Source organism: Gopherus evgoodei, chromosome 2 (genome assembly GCF_007399415.2).
Source record: "Gopherus evgoodei ecotype Sinaloan lineage chromosome 2, rGopEvg1_v1.p, whole genome shotgun sequence".
NCBI lineage: Eukaryota > Metazoa > Chordata > Testudines > Testudinidae > Gopherus > Gopherus evgoodei.
This window is the reverse complement of record NC_044323.1, coordinates 135,874,467-135,895,415: the sequence shown is the minus strand read 5'-3', so window position 1 is coordinate 135,895,415 and position 20,949 is coordinate 135,874,467. Positions and strand designations below refer to the sequence as shown.

The window sequence follows — 20,949 nt, the reverse complement described above, 5'->3', positions numbered from 1 at the left end:
GCCGCGGTTTGCTCTCTCGTTCCCGGAGCCACCCTGCAAACCGCAGGGAAGGAGACCTGCTTGCTCGGGGTTCCGGGAACGAGAGAGCAAACCGCGGCGAAGCTGGTCTCCTTCCCCGGTTTGCTCTCTCGTTCCCCGAACCGCCGAGCAAGCGGTTCTCCTTCCCTGCGGTTTGCAGGGTGGCTCCGGGAACGAGAGAGCAAACCGCGGCGAAGCTGGTCTCCTTTCCCGGTTTGCTCTCTAGTTCCCCGAACCGCCGAGCAAGCGGTTCTCCTTCCCTGCGGTTTGCAGGGTGGCTCCGGGAACGAGAGAGCAAACCGCGGCAAAGCTGGTCTCCTTTCCCGGTTTGCTCTCTCGTTCCCCGAACCGCCGAGCAAGCGGTTCTCCTTACCTGCTTGCTCGGGGTTCCGGGAACGAGAGAGCAAACCGGGGAAGGAGACCAGCTTCGCCGCGGTTTGCTCTCGCGTTCCCGGAGCCACCCAGCAAACCGCAGGGAAGGAGACCTGCTTGCTCGGGGTTCCGGGAACGAGAGAGCAAGCCGGGGAAGGAGACCAGCTTCGCCGCGGTTTGCTCTCTCGTTCCCGGAACCCCGAGCAAGCAGGTCTCCTTCCCTGCGGTTTGCAGGGTGGCTCCGGGAACGCGAGAGCAAACCGCGGCGAAGCTGGTCTCCTTTCCCGGTTTGCTCTCTCGTTCCCGGAACCCCGAGCAAGCAGGTCTCCTTCCCTGCGGTTTGCAGGGTGGCTCCGGGAACGCGAGAGCAAACCGCGGCGAAGCTGGTCTCCTTCCCCGGTTTGCTCTCGCGTTCCCGGAACCCCCCTTGAAGCCGCCCAACAGCGCTGCAGTGTGGCCACATCTAACACCACTTGCAGCGCTGGTTGCTGTAAGTGTGGCCACTCTGCAGCGCTGGCCCTATACAGCTGTACTAATACAGCTGTAACAACCAGCGCTGCAAAATTTTAGATGTAGACATGGCCTCAGAATTTAATTTGCATGGTGTCTGGATTCATTTTATTCTTCCCAGAGCACTCAGTGTCCCCAGCCCTTCAATGTCAAGTAGGCAATTTAAGGCACCACTGAACAGTGATATAGGTTCAATTGTTTAACAGGATGTAGGTTTAACACATTTGAAACATTTACCTGTGCTACTTCTTCAAAGTCTTCATGGCGTTTCTGCAAAGCTCTGGCCCGATGCAGGGACTTTCCTACCCCAGTGTGTTTGCTAAGGAAAGCTTCTCCGTGGTTCTCAATCCAATCCAATACCTGCAACAAAAACACAACTGCATAAAATATAATTTCAATGCATGCTTCTCTGTTTTGCTTCCACAGCATCCTTCCTGCAGTGGGAGAAATAAAAAGCAATAAAAGTAAGCTATAAAAGAAATTGAAGAGCACTTATTAATGCAACAATCTACAAAGAACAGTATTGATAGTTCTGATGTCAGTTTTCCCTTTACAAAATTTTAATAAAGCTTTACATTGAAAGCAGGTCTGGCTCCAGCTTTTTTGCCACCCCAAGTGGCAAACAAAAAAAAACAAAGAAAAACCCAACTGAGCTGTCGCCGAAGAGGAAGAGAGGGAGTGAAGGGCTTGCTACCGAATTGCCGCTGAAGACCTTGATGTGCAGCCCCAATAACGGACGGAGTGCTGCCCCTTTCTATTGGTCACCCCAGGTACCTGCTTCCTACAGTATGTGTTGACAGAATTCTAACAAGGCCCAGTGGACTCCACAGCAAGAACACCCTAAGTTCTACAGCAGAGTCCAGGGATTCTGTAGCACTATGATTTGACAGGCTGGAAATTTTGTAGCAATTTAGTTTAAACTCCAGTTTTTAAAAAATTGAACATGCAGCACAGTATATATTTTATCTTTGCTGATGTAGAACTGATTTACATACCCTCTATATTTGTATTTATTTATTTTTATAACTACATTGCACCACAAAAGTAATGAGGAGAGTTAGAGGTTTTGGCAACTGGATGGGGACACTTGGGACTTTTGGCACTTAGGGAACTGTTGGGTCTATTACAGATAAGCACATTAGACTGATGTTTCCACTAATGTAGAGAAGTGAAAACATTTAGGTTGGCATTTAAACAGTCATTATTATGCACTGAGTTAATTTTCTGTAGATAAATGAAGAAGTTCACACTTTTGAAGAGCTATTGTTTCAGGTTCTTTGGAGACTGGCTGTATGTCTACACTGCAATAAGACACCTTTGCCAGCTGACGTGGGCTTGCGGGTCTCCATTGCAGGGTTGTTTAACTGTGATGTAGATGTTCAGGCTTGGGCTGGAGCCTGAGCTTTGAGACCCTCCTCCCTGGCAGGCTTCTAGAGCCTGGGCTCCAGCCTGAGCCCAAATATCTACACTGCAGTTAAACAACCTCGCAGTCAGAGGCCCAAGAGCCCAAGTCACCTGGCAGGAGCCAGCCACGGATATTTAATTGCAGCGTAGAGCTACCCTAGGAGACAACTGCAACAGTTAACCTTAATGCAAAGGGAGTAACCTTCACAACCATAAGAGTTTTTTGGTGGTGTTTTTTAAATGAAAGCTTAGACTCAGAGCATAATTCTGTACTTTTCTGAAATACTGAACATAAGGCCTTGAATAATTTAACATTTTTTTCTGTAATAAATCAATAATGGAGTTCACATGATCGAAGAACATTTTACTGGATAGCACATTTAAGTTCTACTTCTCAAAGGAGTTCCTAGTCTCCTACAGTGTAGTAAAATCAATGAAAGGGTCAGCAATCAAGAAGCCAATCCTAGGATCCTTGCATATTTTCACTGAAAGGTGTTAATGCTACAAGTTATGTCTGTATCAGAAGTTTTAATTAAAAAAACGAGGCTCTCAAAGAGAAAAATAATCAATTATGGTATTAATAAGCTAGATCTTTAAACCTCACACTACAGTACCTGCGCCAAGAACCCTGTAAAACTGTGGACTCCATACTGCACAACAGTTTCTACATGTAACAATATTCTCTACAGTGTTACACACATCCTCTTCATGGGGGTAGAAAAGGGACATCTCATAGTTGCCATTTAAAAAAATGAAAGAAACTTAAGTTCATTACCTTCAATCTTTCAATGAAAGTTTAAACAATTATAAAGACTTTATACAATATTTAATTCCACAAGTCCAAGACTGCTACACAGAACAAGGAGAAACTTCACAGTAGTGATCCAATACACATCTTCCAGAATTCAACCTGACCAAGAGGAATCTCTTTTATATATATCCTACACAATACTACATAACACAGCCTTAGTGGTAAGTTTTATTTAAGAGCTGCCTTAGAAGTGCACACCCACAGGTCCTCTAGATACACTTTCTGGTCTTTTTTTCCTTTATACAGCATTTAAAAGTTATATTTAGGTTTTGAGAGGTGCACTAATTAACTGGAGACAGTGACAACACGGGTACATATATTAAAGAGCTCTTGATACACCATATGGATCTACATTTGTGACTTCACTTTACGGACTGTTACATCAATACAAAGTAAATAAATAAATATTAATATAAAAATAAATAATTCGTTCATGTGCATTTGTCTTTCCTTTATGCAGTTTAAAGCCAAAATATTTTATGAAGACAACATTTCAGAATTTAGTTATTTTCTTTATTAGAATAATGATAAAAACTAGCATTAGAGCTAGGGCATGGGATGTCTACTTTTAGCTCACCATTTACACAGCTGGGATAGTTTACTATCCTTCCAGATAGCTGCCTACTCTTCAAGTTTTATATAAATTTTAGAATTAACCTGAACCCTAAGTAGGCAGCTATCTGGAAAAATAATGAATTACCACAACTGCACTGCTTCTTAAGGCACACCGTCAGCTTCATTAGTAAATATCTGCATTACCGCAGCACCTAGGAGCTACGACATTGGTCACAAAGCAAATAATGGGCAAAGCAGGAAGCAGACTGTGGTAGCTTCCAGAATCCCTGCTGTATTCACTATTCAACTTTCATTCTACGCATTAGCTTCCAGAAAAGCATGGTGCTATTCACAACGGTGTGAATATAGCTTGAAATAGAATACAAGTCAGATGCAATAAAAAAGAATTCACCACAATGATTTGTTAAGGCACCTCTAACTAAGTTCAATGTGATGGGGTGTTCACCTCTCATCAGCCCTGGAGGGCCACGGTGGCTCAGAGAGGGCTAATTAACCTTCACAGTTGCACCTGCAGGGAGGCCCTGGAGTTTACAAACACTAATTACAGATGAGGCCCAGCTGGGATAGGTTTATAAAAAGAGGAAGTTTGTTAATAGCAGATGGGACTGCAGTCACTCTGTGGGCCTAGTGAGGAGAGGAGAAGGAAACCCAGGAGGGAACAGAAGCCCTGGGATCCTAATCATGAGGGAAGGGGTTTACCCAAAAGAGGAGTGGAGAAGAAAGCTAGCAGGGGATAGACTAGGAAGAAGCCTGGGGAAACAGCAGCCAGGGTAAGGCAGTGCAGACTTTGACTGATGATTATAGGATCCTTGGGCTGGAAACTGGAGTAGCAGGCAAGCCTATGTTCCCCTACTAGCCACCGGGAAGTGGCGTAGGACTGGTGACGGCGACATCTGGACAATTGGACCGCAAGACGTCAGTACCCTGGAAGGGGGAAATTATCCAATGAGCCAGCCAAAGGGCTGAATCATGAAGAAAGAGCAGATGAGGCCAGATGAGAGCTGATCCCCAGACCCATCGCCAGTGGTGAGTGAACCCTTTTACAGTCTGCTTACCTGTATGATCACAATTTAAGCAGTTAACATTTACTCCAGTAAAAGTCTACACTAAGTTATTTTGAGATAGTTTGTCTAATTTCTGAAATCTACCTGCTTGAATTCTATACATTATCTCACCTTATTTATATAATCTGCCACCTTTACTGACTAAATTAAGTTTTTCACAGCCCTTCATTCCTCCTGGCATCTCACAACCACTACACCTATGAGGATGGGGACTGGGATTCTTTTCTGCCTTTTGCATGACCAACAAATTTTCTTGCTGAAGTTCCAATCCTGTAACTGTATACTCATGGATAATTTGATGCAAATACAAACGACATTTTTAAATGTAATTTTTATTTGTTGGTGGTGCATACCTCAGAAGGATCCCTTTCTAGCTTTGAGATCTGAGTTGGCAGGACTGGTAGTTAGAAAAAAACCGCTTAAGTTTGTCAACTGATTTCCAGATCATATTTTCTTGACACACACAATATGCAATTGCATGATGCCACATTCACAGCCACTTAAGGTAAGAAACACACTTCAATAAATCACTTTAGGACATAGGTCTGGGGTCCAACACTAAAGAGACAATAGAGAAAAACAATATTGCTGTTGTATAATTTTTTTTTTTTAGGAAAAATTATTTATCAAATTTACCATTGTTATAGTTTATTCTTGGATTGTCTTTAATTTTGTTCTTTGAAAGCGAAAGGGTTGACTGGAGAAGGTATAAAAAAATGTGAAACTAAGAAACATGGTCATGTCTAGTATACACATATTATGATTACATTTTCTTCATAATGATTTAATAAAATCCATTTGGAAAATTTGTACTTAAAGGTGGTTGAAACAAAAGACTGATTTGCTCTCTGGCCTTGAAACACATCTATTAAACACAGACTCTGAAAATAGTAGTGTTTCTCTTCAGTTTACTTTAACAGATAAATAGAACAGTTTTAAACCTTACTGTAAAGCTAGGCTTAGCAGAATTTGTGTTTGTTTTTAATAATTTTGACAGACATTAATGTTTTAAAGCTTTTTTATTTTTATCAATATAAATGTTCACAGTTGTGGGAAATCAGGGGGCCAGTTCAGACAGTAATTATTTAATGACCGTAGAGACAGATTCTAAAAGTGAATGCTTTATAACTGTTGAAACAGTCATCGTATACATGTCAAAATATAAAAAATAAATATCCTTAAATCAAACCCTCGTAAGTTCTCAAGCAGCATTTTTGTTACTTTGCCTATCTGTAAATTTCAGTTATTGTTAATGGAAATTTTTCTTCATTTGTTAGTGTGTGTGTGTGGTGAAATCAAGGTTTACTGACATTACTGATAAAAATCTAACCCTTTCAATCCTAACTGCAGTTAATATCCTGTAATAAATACCGTCTTGGACACAAAACCACAAGCCAAACTTTGAATTTACAATAGCTCATACTTTATAATTATTTCAAGATTTGTATCTTTAGCAACAACAACACAACAGTCCCTACTTGAGAAATCTCAGTGACAATTTCAAGACCATGCAACTTCAGAAAAATGATGCATTAAGCTGAAAGCAGCTGGGCTGTTGCCTGTCTTGTGCAGAAGTTCATGTTTTCATCTATATTAAGACTGATAGGAATTTAGAAAGAGGAACATGCATACAACATTCATCTCTAAGAACTTCATCACATGCCCACAATTTTTACTTGACTTTACCAACTTCTAAAGCACCCCTATGGCTTACCAGGTCCACTGAGACCCCAGAAGGCAGATGTAAGCTATGATCCCACAATCAGGCAAAACTTATCAACTCCAGTAGTATCTATTCTGGGCACTAGTTTGTAACTGAAAGACAGTTTCAAAACCACACATAATTGCAAGTAAAAGGGCCAACATACCACTACTGTACTACTGTAATTAAAAGCAGTAATGAAAACAAGATGTTGTTCAGTTCCATGTGTTCTATACAGATGCACTTCATTAGCACATGCCAGTACATTTCCCTTATTTCCAAAGAGCTCCTATTTAAATGGTCTTAAATTAAAACATGTCCAAATAACATTTTCAAGAATTCCATGTACTGTAGTGGCTTACTTGACATTCCTGTACTATTTGTGCTGGTGAGACTTCAAGCAGGGAAATTCAGTCCATGCCCTCCTCCCAAGAAAACTACAGAAGGGAAATGAAAACCTCTGATATTAGCCAGGCATGTTGCATAAACACGTGGCTGCACAAAATGAGGAAGACGCTGAGGATTCTGTCATGTGTAGGGAGAAAGAAGCCCAGAGACCAGGACTGAAAGACTTTTCACTGCTTCAATGGTCTAGCTACAGTTAGTGCACATCTCTGTATGCAATAATTTAAAAAAATCAAGACATGCTTAAGTGGACAGAAACTCCTCTGTCAGCAGGAATAAGGGGGAAAATGAGTACCTACTGGTGATGCATTTTCAATGTTCCTGGCTAGTTTCAAGGAGGCCACTCTCCTAACATTTCAGATGTGAAACTAAGGGGAACTAAGATGCAGAAGGGTTATTATCATAAAGACAAATTCTGCTCTCAATTATATTAGACTTCTAGAGTTAATTCAGATTTACATAGATTTTACTGACAACTGAATTTGGCCAACAGAGGAGTAAATGGAAAGCACTGAATATAGGACTGAGGCAAACTTTACACTCCACACAGTGATGATGATGCCCTGACTTTCCAAATGGTGCAGGTGGGCAGATTTTCTCAGGGGAAAAGTAAACGGACTATGAATAAAGCCACAAAAACTGAGCAACACTACTTTTCCCAAAGTGAACCTAGCACTACTTCATATCTTTGTACTAGGGCTACTGATTAATCGCTGTTAACTCACGCAATTAACTAAAAAATTAATCGTGATTAATAGCCATTTTAATTGCACTGGTAAACAATAGAATAATGACTGAAATTTATAAAATATTGTGGATTGTTTCCTACATTTTCATATATATTGTATTCTATGTTGTAACTGAAATCAAAGTGTATATTTTTTATTATAAATATTTGCACTGTAAAAAGATAAACAAAAGAAATAGTATTTTTCAATTCACCTCAAACAAGTACTGTAGTGCAATCTGTCATGAAAATGCAGTTTATAAATGTAGACTTTGTTACATAACTGTACTCAAAAACAAAACAAATGTTAAACTCCAGAGCCTACAAGTCCATTCAGTCCTACTTCTTTTTCAGCCAATCACTAAGAGAAAACAAATTTGCTTACATTTACAGGAAATAATGCTGCCCTCTTCTTACTTACAATGCCACTAGAAAGTGAGAAAAGGCATTTGCTTGGCACTTTTGTAGCAGGCATTGCAAGATATTTACATGCCAGATAAGCTAAACAGAAGTCTTAAAAGAGCAAACCTCTGATGCAGAAACTACAGAACCTGAACCACCAAAAAAGAAAAACAACCTTCTGCTGGTGGCATCTGACTCAGATAGTGAAAATGAACATGGATCGGTCCACACTGCTTTGGATTGTTATCGAGCAGAACCTGTCATCAGCATGGACCCATGTCTCCTGGAATGGTGGTTGAAGCATGAAGGGACATATGACTCTTCAGTGTATCTGGCACATAAATATCTTGTGATGCCAGCTACAACAGTGCCATGAGAATGCCTGTTCAGATGACACTGTAAACAAGAAGCAGGCAGCATTATCTCCTGCAAATGTAAACAAACTTGTTTGTCTGAGCAATTGACTGAAAAAGAAGTAGGACTGAGTGGACTTGCAGGCTCTAAAATTTTACATTGTTTTATTTTTGAATGCAGGTTTTTTGGTACATAATTCTACATTTGTAAGTTCAACTTTCATGATAAAGAGACTGCACTACAGTTCTTGTATTAGGTGAATTGAAAAATACTATTTTTTTTACCTTTTTTTTTACAGTACAAATACTTGTAATCAAAAATAAATATAAAGTGAGCACTGTACACTTCGTATTGTGTTGTAATCAAAATCAATATATTTGAAAATGTAGAAAACATCAAAAAATATTGAAATACAGTATTCTATTAATTTTTTTAATCGCTCAATTAATCACAATTAATTTTTTTAATCGCTTGACAAGCCCTACCCTGTACCCATCTTTTCAACTTCAGTTCCTATATTAATCTCCTCTGTTGCAGTGCGGTATCTGGTATAGCTTCCCAGAGAGTCACTTAGTTCCACAGCCAATATTGCAAAATATTTCAGTAAGGATTCAGTTGAGGAAGTTGACAGCTTGTAGAAGTGCAATCACTTTTCAATGTGAGTAATCCTGCCAATAACAGTTCTGCCTATCTCCTGCTAGAGTTATCAGTAGGGCCTTCTGGGCAACAGTGTACCATCTGAGCCAAAGGAGCCACTCCATTAGCTTGCTGCAGTATTAGTCTTTTAACCTTTTATGCTGATTAGCCACAACCCTACCCTGAGCAGAGTTTTGTCTTCAGTAAGGAAGATCCAGAGACTCCATTAGGGACTAGACTGCTATGACTGAATGTACATGGAAGGCACTCCAATATTATGGTGAGGGGGAGCTGTATAAGGCCTTCAGATACGGAAGGACAGAGACTCATATTGCAATACCATGTGTTACACAAATACTATCCAAAGTTGTGCTTAAACAGTAGTAGTCTCAAAGGGCCTACCCTGGATATATGCTTGCAGTATCAGGTCTTCTGATAACCTAACACCAGTATGTCACTTCCTATTGTATTTGAATTAGTGTGGCTGAGAAATTACGGTATTTATTGAGGGCAGAAAAGAACTATTTTAAAACTGCTTGTTAGTAGGACTTTGCAGTCAAGTATCTTATAATTTATGCACCAGCCTCTTCCTCCCCCACCCCCAAGCTTAAATACAAAATTATGTTGAGACTTCTAGTAATTAATAACCATCTACCCCATAAGGTGTTTGCTAATAGAAAAGGTAATAAGTTCAGTTTGCTCTTGTGCATTAAGGACAACGGATGGTGATGTTTACTAGATGTCCTGGTTACAGTTTAGAAGAATGAAATTTCTTGTTTTCACAGGATCCGGGAACACATGCTTGCGCACCCACCTTGTTGTGAAGCGATTAAGTCTGCTACAAGACTTTTTTTCATTTGGAATACTGTAATTTATTACAGCGTGTCAAACTAAAATAATGTCAGCATTGAGGTACTTTGTACATGCATCATGTTATTTTCCAAAACACCTTCGGAAGATGTAACCTCTCTCCTTTTTACTCTGACATTAGTGCAATATGAATGACAGTATGAAAGCATATAATAACTGAAAATGTACAACGTTCTATTTGATGCTGTCATTTGCATGTATCTGGTTCCAGCAGCACTATAGATTTACGATCTTTAGGAAAGAGACTATCTTGTTTAGCATATGTAAAGCGCACACTATTATGATGCCCAATCCTGCCCGGGGCCTCTGAACAAAACCTATGAACAGTAATAGTTAAACAAAGTACAAGCTGTATGATGCATCCCTGATATTTTCTTTTAAGGAGTGTTTTAGGAACATACAACTGTCCAGAGGGAGGTAATATAGGAAAGTAAGTGGGATGCTAGACTTGAAGTCAAGTGGGTCTAATTCCTCACCCTGCCACTGACTAAACTTGCTCTGTAACTTTGGGCAAGTCACTTAATCTGTTTCCCTTTTACCATCTATAAAATGGAAATAAAGCCAAACGGCTTTTGGATCCACAGATAGAACATGTCATAACTGCTAAGTATCACTGCTATCAAGCGTTTCTTTTTTCAGTTATTTTGCTATGTATATATATTGGGTAGCATTTGTTTCATACATGCAATGGAAGTGTGCCTAACATTCTTGCACATTTTTTAAAATAAGATTAATTAAAATTTCTAGCCTGTGTGTTGTGTGTTGTTTATGTATTGATTTAATTTCTGTATTAATATCTCTTACGTTTATACCCTTATTCGTTTTCAATAAACACGGCATATAATAGTTAACCGAAGAGCGAAAGCTATTCAGTTTCTTATAGATTTGTACAAGTCACTGAAATTTTGTGGAAAAAAAAAAACTTATTTAATGTACAAAGTGTCTATTGATGCATAGTATTTCCACATGCTTTGATCACTCTTAATGCAGTAGTCTAATCACAATTTCTGAGTTAGTCAGCTGAAGAATATTTCAATCATTTAAATCCATATTGTATTCTGAAGTATCAAGGCATTCACAGTAATGAGCGACCTATTTCTCTCACCTCTTCCCATAAATGCTCTCATTTTATTGTTTTCCTTTAAAGTAGCTAATTCACAGAACATGCACATTTGGAATCAGAGGAAGTTAAACGGAAAAAAATATTTCACTTGCATTGAATTCTGAAACTCTTAAGAGGTCCTTTTGATTGTGATGTGTTGAAAACGGTGTTAAAATTATAAGATATCAGTTTAAATTTTCAGGGGGGTTCCTAATCATCCCTGCAACTAGGGGGGTTGGTAGGGAATGTGTGATCTGGGTCTTTAGCAGTCAGCGTGCAAATAATTAGGTTAGAGCAAGGTGGGGTAAACTGTGCCTTGCTGTCTTAAGGAGCAGCCAGTTTTCTCTGGTTTTGGTTCTGTGTGTTAGGGTTTGGGTTTCTGAAAAGTAAAGTAGTGCTTTATTGCAACCTTCCAGAAAGGGTTGGGGGGTGTTATGTTTTTACTGAACTTCTCTGTTCATGAACATAACACTAATATCCCCTGGAGTTCTGTTTAATGAGATTGCACTGCAAAGGGAAATGATTTAATTCATTATTTAAATACTTGTTTTTCCCCCACAATCATTGATTTCAAATGAGATTGATGACTGTGTAAAAATAGTAATTTAGAAATGTTACTGTAATTTTAGATCAAAATTTGTAATTAACTGCATTATAAAACCTTTTTTTTTAAAAAATGCTACTACCAGTAAAGGCTTTTATTTGAATTTTATATAACTGTTTTAGGCAATAAACCAAACACTGAAAGTTATTGCCCAAATCCTGCAAACAGGTACACAAGTTTAAACATATGCATAGTTCTATTGACATCAATGGACTTCTTACCTAAAATTTAATCGTGCTCAAGTATTTGCAGCAATTGGAGCAAAAAAATATTAAATTTAATATTATTTATTAAAAACTTTGTGGTATACATTCGTTACTTCAAAACAAAATCAATTCTGTTTTACCTATGAAAAGTTATTTAGACTTTCAAAACATTAATCAACTTATTGTGAACTTAATACACATATAAACTTTTTTCAAAAATAGGAGCCTGAAGTTTAGCTCTGAAGCCAAGAGTTAAAGATGGAAGATGGGATTTTTCTTAAGCACCTAAATAACCTATTATTGTAGCACTGACTGAGAAGCACAAGTCCCATGAGTTGAAGCTGAAAGACCTGATGTGTGACTACAGCCTGGTCAAAGCATTTCTGCTTTCTTGTGGAAATTCAATGTATCAGAAAGCAGCGCAAGGGCTATTTCCTTATCAATTTTCTATTTGTGTTACTCCCACACTAAGGACCTTATCTTTATCAACACTGATAAGCACTTCAAATGTGCATTTCCTTGATAGAAAATAACTGTTTAAAACCTTGTATTTTACTAGCAGTTAGGAAACCATGCATCCACTTTAGCAAGTTAAGATTGTAATATGCAGAGGTGTCTAAGTGACTAGCTACATGTAAATAAAAAGCGTGATTTAAATTGATCACTTTATTTATGCCTGTACTCTGTTCATTTTTGCAGTACATCAACCACCACCTGAAAAGAGCAAGGTAACTTTCATAAAAGCTTCCAAAAGGGAATTTGAGTAAATGATCAGAAGTGTTTATCAGTGCATTATAAACACAACCCCATTGGAGAATGATTGATTTACAATTTCCCTATTCACTTCAGAATTTCAGGATCAGCAGTAAGTTTTAAAACTCCAAGGCCCCTGAGGAAGTCGCTATTTTAAAAATACTCCTGGGTCACAAAGATTTCCAAAACTTTTCTAGGTTCAGCAGACATCTCTTTACACAAAAAAGCGAACAGTAATAACTCCCCTCCCATATTTTATTTATCACATTTGTTGTGTTGACATTCATATTACAAATACAATTTTTTCTAATTCTGTAAATAAATATGCATGGCATTTATTGAGCACTCATTTGCTGATACTTCTAGTATCAACACTAACCACTCTTCCGTTATCTTTTTTCCACACATTTTATGCTTTGTTACCAAAAGACCAAGTTAGTCCAGTACTCATACCTTTCATTAAGAAAATGCTGTTAAGCATATTTCCATTTCTCTGATTTATGTATGAGAGTTTTCTCTATCATTCTAGCTATTTTCCCCACTATTTTATGAGACATTCCTACAGCATTCATAAAAATCCATCCGTTCAGCCTTATCTGCACCACTGATCTATTTTTTTTTTATTTCCATACTGAACAATCAGTGCACCTTATGGTATTTAAGATATACATGTTCAATATTTTCATGTTGAGATAGTATGCATTCCTTTCCAATTTGTTGCTCTCTTCCTCAGAGAATCTGGAGCTTTGATAAATCAATATAAACCTTTAAATTTAAAAAAGTTAACAATATCCAAATGAGATACATCTCTACCCCGATATAACGTGGTCATAGGAAGCCAAAAATCCTTACTGTGTTATAGGTAAAACACTGTTCTATCAGGGTAGTGGTGGCAGGGCTGCAGCGGTGATTTAAAGAGTCGGGGGCTCTGGCCGCGGGGAACCGCAGGGCCCTTTAAATCGCTGGCGAGCCCTGCTGCCGCAGCCCCAGGGTAACAGCGGCAGGGCTCCAGCAGTGATTTAAAGGGTCCGGGGCTCCTCACAGCAGTCGGAGCCCTGGACCCTTTAAAGCGCTGCCAGGGCCCCACTGCTACCGCGCTATATGCGAACCCGTGTTATAGCGTCATGTTATAGCGGGGTAGAGGTGTACTTAAATAAATAGAATACATATTGCATTTATGTCAGATATTCACAAAATCTTAGGTCTGCTGATCCATACAAGCCCTTTGGTTGAGAGGGCAAGTGTTATAACCTTATTCCCAGATTTGGACCTTAGCGTCCAAAATATGGGGGTTAGCATGAAAACCTCCAAGCTTAGTTACCAGCTTGGACCTGGTACCTGCTGCCACCACCCAAAAAATTAGAGTGTTTTGGGGCACTCTGGTCCCCCTGAAAAACCTTCCCTGGGGACCCCAAGACCCAAATCCCTTGAGTCTCACAACAAAGGGAAATAATCCTATTTCCCTTCCCCCCTCCAGGTGCTCCTGGAGAGATGCACAGACACAAGCTCTGTGAAACTACACAGAGTGATTCCCCCTCTCCGTTCCCCAGTCCTGGGAACAAAAAGGACTTTCCTATTCACCCAGAGGAAATGCAAAATCAGGCTAGCCAATTCAACACACACAGACCTCCCCTGATTTCTTCCTCCCACCAATTCCCTGGTGAGTACAGACTCAATTTTCCTGAAGTAAAGAAAAACTCCAACAGGTCTTAAAAGAAAGCTTTATATAAAAAGAAAGAAAAAATACAAATGTTCTCTCTGTATTAAGATGATACAACACAGGGTCAATTGCTTAAAAGAATATTGAATAAACAGCCTTATTCAAAAAGAATACAAATCAAAGCACTTCAGCACTTATATTCATGCAAATACCAAAGAAAAGAAACCATATAACTTACTATCTGATCTCTTTGTCCTTACACTTAGAAACAGAAGACTAGAAAATAGAACTACTTCTCCAAAGCTCAGAGACAGCAGGCAGACAGACAAAAGACTCAAAAACACACTTCCCTCCCCCCAAAGTTGAAAAAATCCGGTTTCCTGATTGGTTTTCTGGTCAGGTGTTTCAGGTGAAAGAGACATTAACCCTATTGCATTTATGTCAGATATTCACAAAATCTTAGGTCTGCTGATCCATACAAGCCCTTTGGTTGAGAGGGCAAGACACACTGTTTGTCCAAGGAACCACACAGCACAAAGCAAGGTGCACGAGTGTGGTGCCCCCCACAAGAGTCTCCTTGAAGCACAGGAGGATGACACTAAGTGAAGATGTTAAGAATGCAGTGATTCATCAGTGCCTTGAAGCCTTCTACAACTAGATATTAAGCCTATGTTAATTAGTGCATTATATATAGTAGCATACATACAGACCAAACTTGTGTTCTCAAATCTACGTACAACTAAAGTCACTCTCAGTTGAGGGTATGTCTACACTATGAAATTAGGTCGATTTAACAGAAGTTGATTTTTTAGAAAATCGATTTGATACAGTTGATTGTGTGTCCCACCACTAAGTGCATTAAGTCAGCGGTGTACATCCACAGTACCGAGGCTAGCGTCAACTTTCGGAGCGTTGCGCTGTGGTAGCTATCCCACAGTTCCCACAGTCTCTGCCGCCCATTGGAATTCTGGGTTGAGCTCCCAATGCCTGATGGAGCAAAAACATTGTTGCAGGTGGTTCTGGGTACATGTCGTCAGGCTCCACTCCCTCCCTCTCTCCATGAAAGCAATGGCAAAAAATCGTTTCTCGCCTTTTTTCCTGGGTTACCCATGCAGATGACATACCACAGCAAGCATGGATCCCGCTCAGCTCACTCTTAGCATGTGTCTCCTGGGTACTGCTGGCAGACGCAGTACTGCAGTGCTACACAGCAGCATCCCCTTGCCTTGCTTTGTGGACGGTACGACTGTTAGCCATCGTCGTCGTCCCATGGGTGCTCCTGGCCGACTTTGGTTAGGTTGCTTGGGGATGCTTGGACAAAAATGGGAATGACTCCAGGTCATTCTCTTCTTCAAGTTTTGTCTAATGGAGATTCAGTCCTGCCTGGAATATCATGCCAGCTGGAGGCTTCTGCCTCAGGCTTCTCTCCTAGTCAGTAGCACCACACGGTCACACCTACCCCAGCCTACCCCTTGCTCCCATGGCTCATGAAGCCTGGACAGTAGTAAGGAGCAGTTCAACTACAGGCTGAGCAAGTGCATAATGGTGGTAGAATGTGCCTTTGGACGTTTAAAAGCGCGCTGGTGCAGTTTAGTGACTCGGTTAGACCCCAGCAAAACCAATATTCCCATCATTATTACTGCTTGCTGTGTGCTCCACAATATCTGTGAGAGTAAGGGAGAGGCATTTATGGTAGGGTGGGAGGTTGAGGCAAATCGCCTGACCGCTGATTACATGCAGCCAAACACCAGGGTGGTTAGAAGTGCACAGCAGGGAGTGCTGTGCATCAGAGAAGCTTTGAAAACCAATTGCATGACTGGCCAGGCTACGGTGTGAAAGTTCTGTTTGTTTCTCCTTGATGAAAACCTGCCCCTTTGGTTCACTCTACTTCCCTGTAAGACAACCACCCTCCCTTCCTCCCTTTGATCTCTACTTGCAGAGGCAATAAAGTCATTGTTGTTTCAAATTCATGAATTCTTTATTAATTCGTCACACAAATGGGGGGATAACTGCCAAGGTAGCCCGGGAGGGGTGGGGGGAGGAGGGAAGCAAAGGGGTGGGGTAGTTGTAGGGGCACCCCCTAGAATGGCATGCAGCTCATCACAGAAGCGACATGTCTGGGGCTCTGACCCAGAGCGGCCATTTGCCTCTCTGGGAGGCTTCACATGGCAGTGCTGTGGATCCCTGTTATAACTGCTGTCCTTCATGCCCTTGGAGATTTTTTCAAATATTCTGGCATTTCATCTTTTGGAACGGAGTTCGGATAGCACGGATTAATCTCCCCATACAGCGATCAGATGCAGTACCTCCCGTTCAGTCCATGCTGGAGCTCTTTTGCAATTCTGGGACTCCATGGTCACCTGTGCTGATGAGCTCTGCATGGTCACCTGTGCTGATCAGCGCACTACGCTGGCCAAACAGGAAATGAAATTCAAAAGTTCACAGGGCTTTTCCTGTCTACCTGGCCAGTGCATCTGAGCTGAAAGTCCACAGCAATCATAATGGAGCACTCTGGGATAGCTCCTGGAGGCCAATACCGTTGAATTGCATCCACACTACCCCAAATTCAACCCAGCAGGGTCCAGTTCAGTGCTAATCCCCTCATCGATGAGGAGTACAGAAATCGATATTAAGAGCCCTTTAAGTTGATAAAAATGACTTCATCATGTGGATGGGTGCAGGGTTAAATCGATCTAACACTGCTAAATTCAACCTAAACTTGTAGCGTAGACCAGGGCTCAGTTCCCACCCCTGCTTGCAAAAGGCACTCTCAGCACCTTGCAAAATCAGATCCTTCTTTCTTTAACTGGAATAAACTGATGTCCTTCACCCTCATGCATTTTCTGGTGGATTTAAACAAATTCAGATTCCTGGGGACAACCCCTCACCATGAAGTCAGATTGTATTTCTTGTCAAATAAGTGAACTTGGGTGATCAAACTATTTGATAGTGCCCCTTCCAAGTTTCCAAAGATAATCTGATGACAAAAGAGTAATCCATTCATCTACCAAATTCATTCAGAACCAATTGTCTTATTACTACTGTATTTAGATAAAACCTAGTCTTAGGCCACAGAGACACTCACTTGAAGTCACAAAGAAACAAATGAATTAAAACTTCAAATTTCTCTTACACGTCACACAGACAAATGAACGTTATCAGACTGAGTGCACTCTTCTTAATTTGGACTGCAGCGACATTTGTTACAGGCTGTGTAGAAATCTTGGTTAACAAGCAGTTCCTTCAGCTAACAAGCTACTATTTTCTCCTATTTCCCCTTCTTAGCAGGGCCCACGCTACTTTAAGATAGCAATATGCATCACATCTCTAATCAAAATAAAGGTCGGTTACTGAGAAAAATAAGCAAAGCTTCATGACTGGGCTATGATTCACTTTTAAATCACATAACCATTTGGGTCACAAAGGTAGACCACTAGTCTACTTAGTCCTTTCAACCTAACTATAGCAGGATTAATTTGATTATCTCAGAACCAACTCTGGGAGAGAGCCTACTTTTTAATAATGGTAATACTAAATACTATGCAATAATGGTAGTCTTGCCTTGAAATATAATGGGTTACTGCTGCTAGATTGCTGAAATCCTGCTATGTGATGGAATGCACAGACCATTTGTCTTTTTTAGACTGAACATGCCCATTTCAACCCATTTTCCAGTTTCATTTTCCAGACCTTTCATTGTTTTGTTGTGCTGCTGTGATCTCCCCAGTTTTTTCTTCCTCACCTCCCCCAAATTATTTTGTCATTTGTTTGCTACAAATAAAACACAGAATAAGTGTTAAATTTACAGAGTATCTGCACATTTAAAGAAGTCTAGAGTTTTCAAATAAACTAAGCCTAACAACTGCAGTGAAACCCTTTCCCACAGCAATCAGAAAAGGCAGGAGGAACCTTCATGTCCCACAGCAGTCACATAATTGTGACACAATGAAAGTAATCATCATTTCAGGTCTGACTTTCCATATCCAATACGAAACGAGTGGTGCTCCCTTTTAAAAAAAGATTCATTGAGCAGTCATCCCTGTGGGCGAGTCAGAAAAAGCAGGAAGAGCAACCACGCCCAGCATGCACACGGGTCAAAATGCTACCTAAAGCAAATACATATTTAAGAGGAAATGCAACAAAACTTCTAATTTCTTTCTGGCATATAAACTATTCACATCCATTTCAAACCAAAGTATTATTAAATATTTTATTAACCAAACTTCAGTAAATGTGTCCGGCAACAAGAATTTACCCTTTCTGGCCTAACTCATTTCTGCCAGGTATTCTGTCCACCACTACCTTCAATTTCATGGTCTTTTTCTTTCAATGTAACTGAAAGAAACTAATTTGCCCAGAAGTGCTGCCTGCTGCATTTTATTACATTGAAGCCTTCTTGGTCAAAGCCAGCTCCATTTTTCTGCTTTAAGTAACCTGGGTGACAACCTGAGATCAAGGAAATTTTATTCTCCTTTGAGTGTCTCCCAGTGTTCTCTAGTCAGTCTTGATAATCTGCCTCTGTTTTTTCCATGAGCCAAAATTAAATAGTTTGTTTAATTTTAAACAATCTGTTCCTTTATTAGTACCTTTTGATTCCTCTCACTGATTGTCTTTTTTTTTTAAAATCCTATTAGTATTACATGCTAGTAAAATCAGCGAGGATTGCTGTGACAGATTAGAGGAAAAAACTACTTATCCAGTGTACTTGGTGCATTTGAGAATACTTTGTGTATGGTCAATTCCACTTGCATGACCAGTTCCCCAGTTTTTTGGGGATTCTTCACACAGCAATAGGCAAGAAACAATTTAGAAATGGAAACTTGTGACTGAAGAAGGGGAACTCAGGGCCAAGTGCAGAAACTGAAACTGTGCTGAACTAGTTCTCAAACATTATGTTTTCAGTTGATAATGTCTCTAATGGTCACAAGCATCACAGCTAACTGTACTTTGTCTTTATTGGACAATTAAAATTTGCATGTTTGGGAGCATTTACTTCATTGTTCACCATCTCCAGCTCTAGTCTTTTCTGTAATTAAAGGAAGTTCTTGACCAGTAATCAGACCACAGCAGCTTTAGTCCTGATTAAACCGCACCTGATAGTTGCACTTCACAACAGAACATTATTCTGTTTACACCCACTTAGGCCACCACATTCTAGCAAAAGAGTTCAGTGTTGCCTTCAGTGAAGGACAACACCTGGAACTGCTACTTCAGCCACAAAAAACATAAGAGTTACAACACCAGTGACACTGGGTCATAGGCAAATGAACTTCTTTCACAGCTAACTGTTAGCACCTAAATACCAGTGTGAAGGAACACTTGACTAGCTGAGTTATAATCAGTCTAAATAATTTTATTTGTTATCTTTTGGTCTGGTTTAGCATCATGGTAAACAATGAAGTGTCCACAATTTTACAAACACTCAAATAGTTGCCTGCAGAAGAGTTTTAAACATTTTGGATACCACTATCTGAGTTAAGAAAAACTTCCCACCAAGTCATTCTCCACCTTTAGAGGTTTTTCTTTTCCTTCCTTTCTTTTTTTTTTTTTTGGGGGGGGGGGGGCAGGGGTATAGTTTTCATTTTTAGGTACTCCAAAGCACCATTACTGATCTTGGCTTTATATAGTCTATTAGAGTACTTGCATTTTGGCAGGTACGCTGTCATTGCTGGCTTATTCAATTATGTTCTTTATATGAATGCTTCTTTCTAGAGTCCCTGAGACACAATTGCATATCTTCAGTTCATCTCATTTTAACTGGTTTCCATCTCTTTCTATTTTTGCATATCAAGATGGGATATTATCCACATTTCCTGCCAAACATTTGCAACCCCACTAAGTTAGTGATCTCAGCTATTTTAGTTTTAATCACTATTTCACCACAGAGTAACAATGAACAACATCATGCAACAAGCTTCTTTTGTTATCCATGTTGACATGTCAGTTCTCTGTTCCGTTAAAATGCTCTCATATGAACATACTATATTTTGGGGCAATGTACCTCCACTGTTTTTTAAAGGGACATTTGATTCTATCTCCAGATCATCCTGATCCAAGAAAAAAAACTTAAACACTCCCTGCAGGGAAAAGCAGGCGAAACCAGAGGGATGAATCAAATGTACAACTTCCTTCATACTGAGTTAGGAAAGTTGAAAGGGCTAGATTGGAAATAACCTAGCATAACAGTTGATAATTCAAGACGGCAGTAGGGTTTTGGAGAGCAAATAATTTTCATTATTATGAATTATATTTTGAAAGACAAGCACACACTGCAGCTGGGAAACACTGAACATTCTTATTGTCCAGAGGTCTAGTACAAGTGTAATTGCTACCTGACCACATAAGGATAAATTTTTCTGTCCACTGGACAAGGACAACAGGGAAGGCAAAGGGTGGGCTCAGCAACATAAGGCACTATCAATGAGCTTCCTGTCAGAGTGGACTTTGTTCCTATGGTACTCCTAGGGGGAATTCTACACCAAAAATTTAAAAATTCTGCACACTATTTTTAAATTCTGCAAAATTCTGCACATTTTTTTTTGTCAAAATAACACTATATAATTGTGTCAGTTTCAATTATTTTGGTAATTTCAAAATACCTGTCACCAAGTATGTCTATAACAATACAGACAGGCACAAAAATTCCCCCAGGAGTAGAGAGTTAAAGAAACCCCTATGATAACCCAGTTCTGGTTTCTCTGCCCTCTTCCCCACAGAGCCCAGCCATGGCTCCTCCTAGGCCACTCAGACCTCCTACCTTCTACAGGCCGCTT

The 20,949-nt window shown here is 39.9% G+C and overlaps 1 protein-coding gene across 1 annotated transcript in view; it reads right to left on the bottom strand.

Annotated features, from left to right (window-relative positions):
- TRIO (trio Rho guanine nucleotide exchange factor) overlaps window positions 1-20,949 on the bottom strand; it is a 458,240-nt gene that overhangs the window by 227,598 nt on the left and 209,693 nt on the right. The window contains 1 exon segment of the mRNA XM_030551719.1: window positions 1,138-1,260. Within this exon segment, the coding sequence (XP_030407579.1) occupies window positions 1,138-1,260 (123 nt within the window).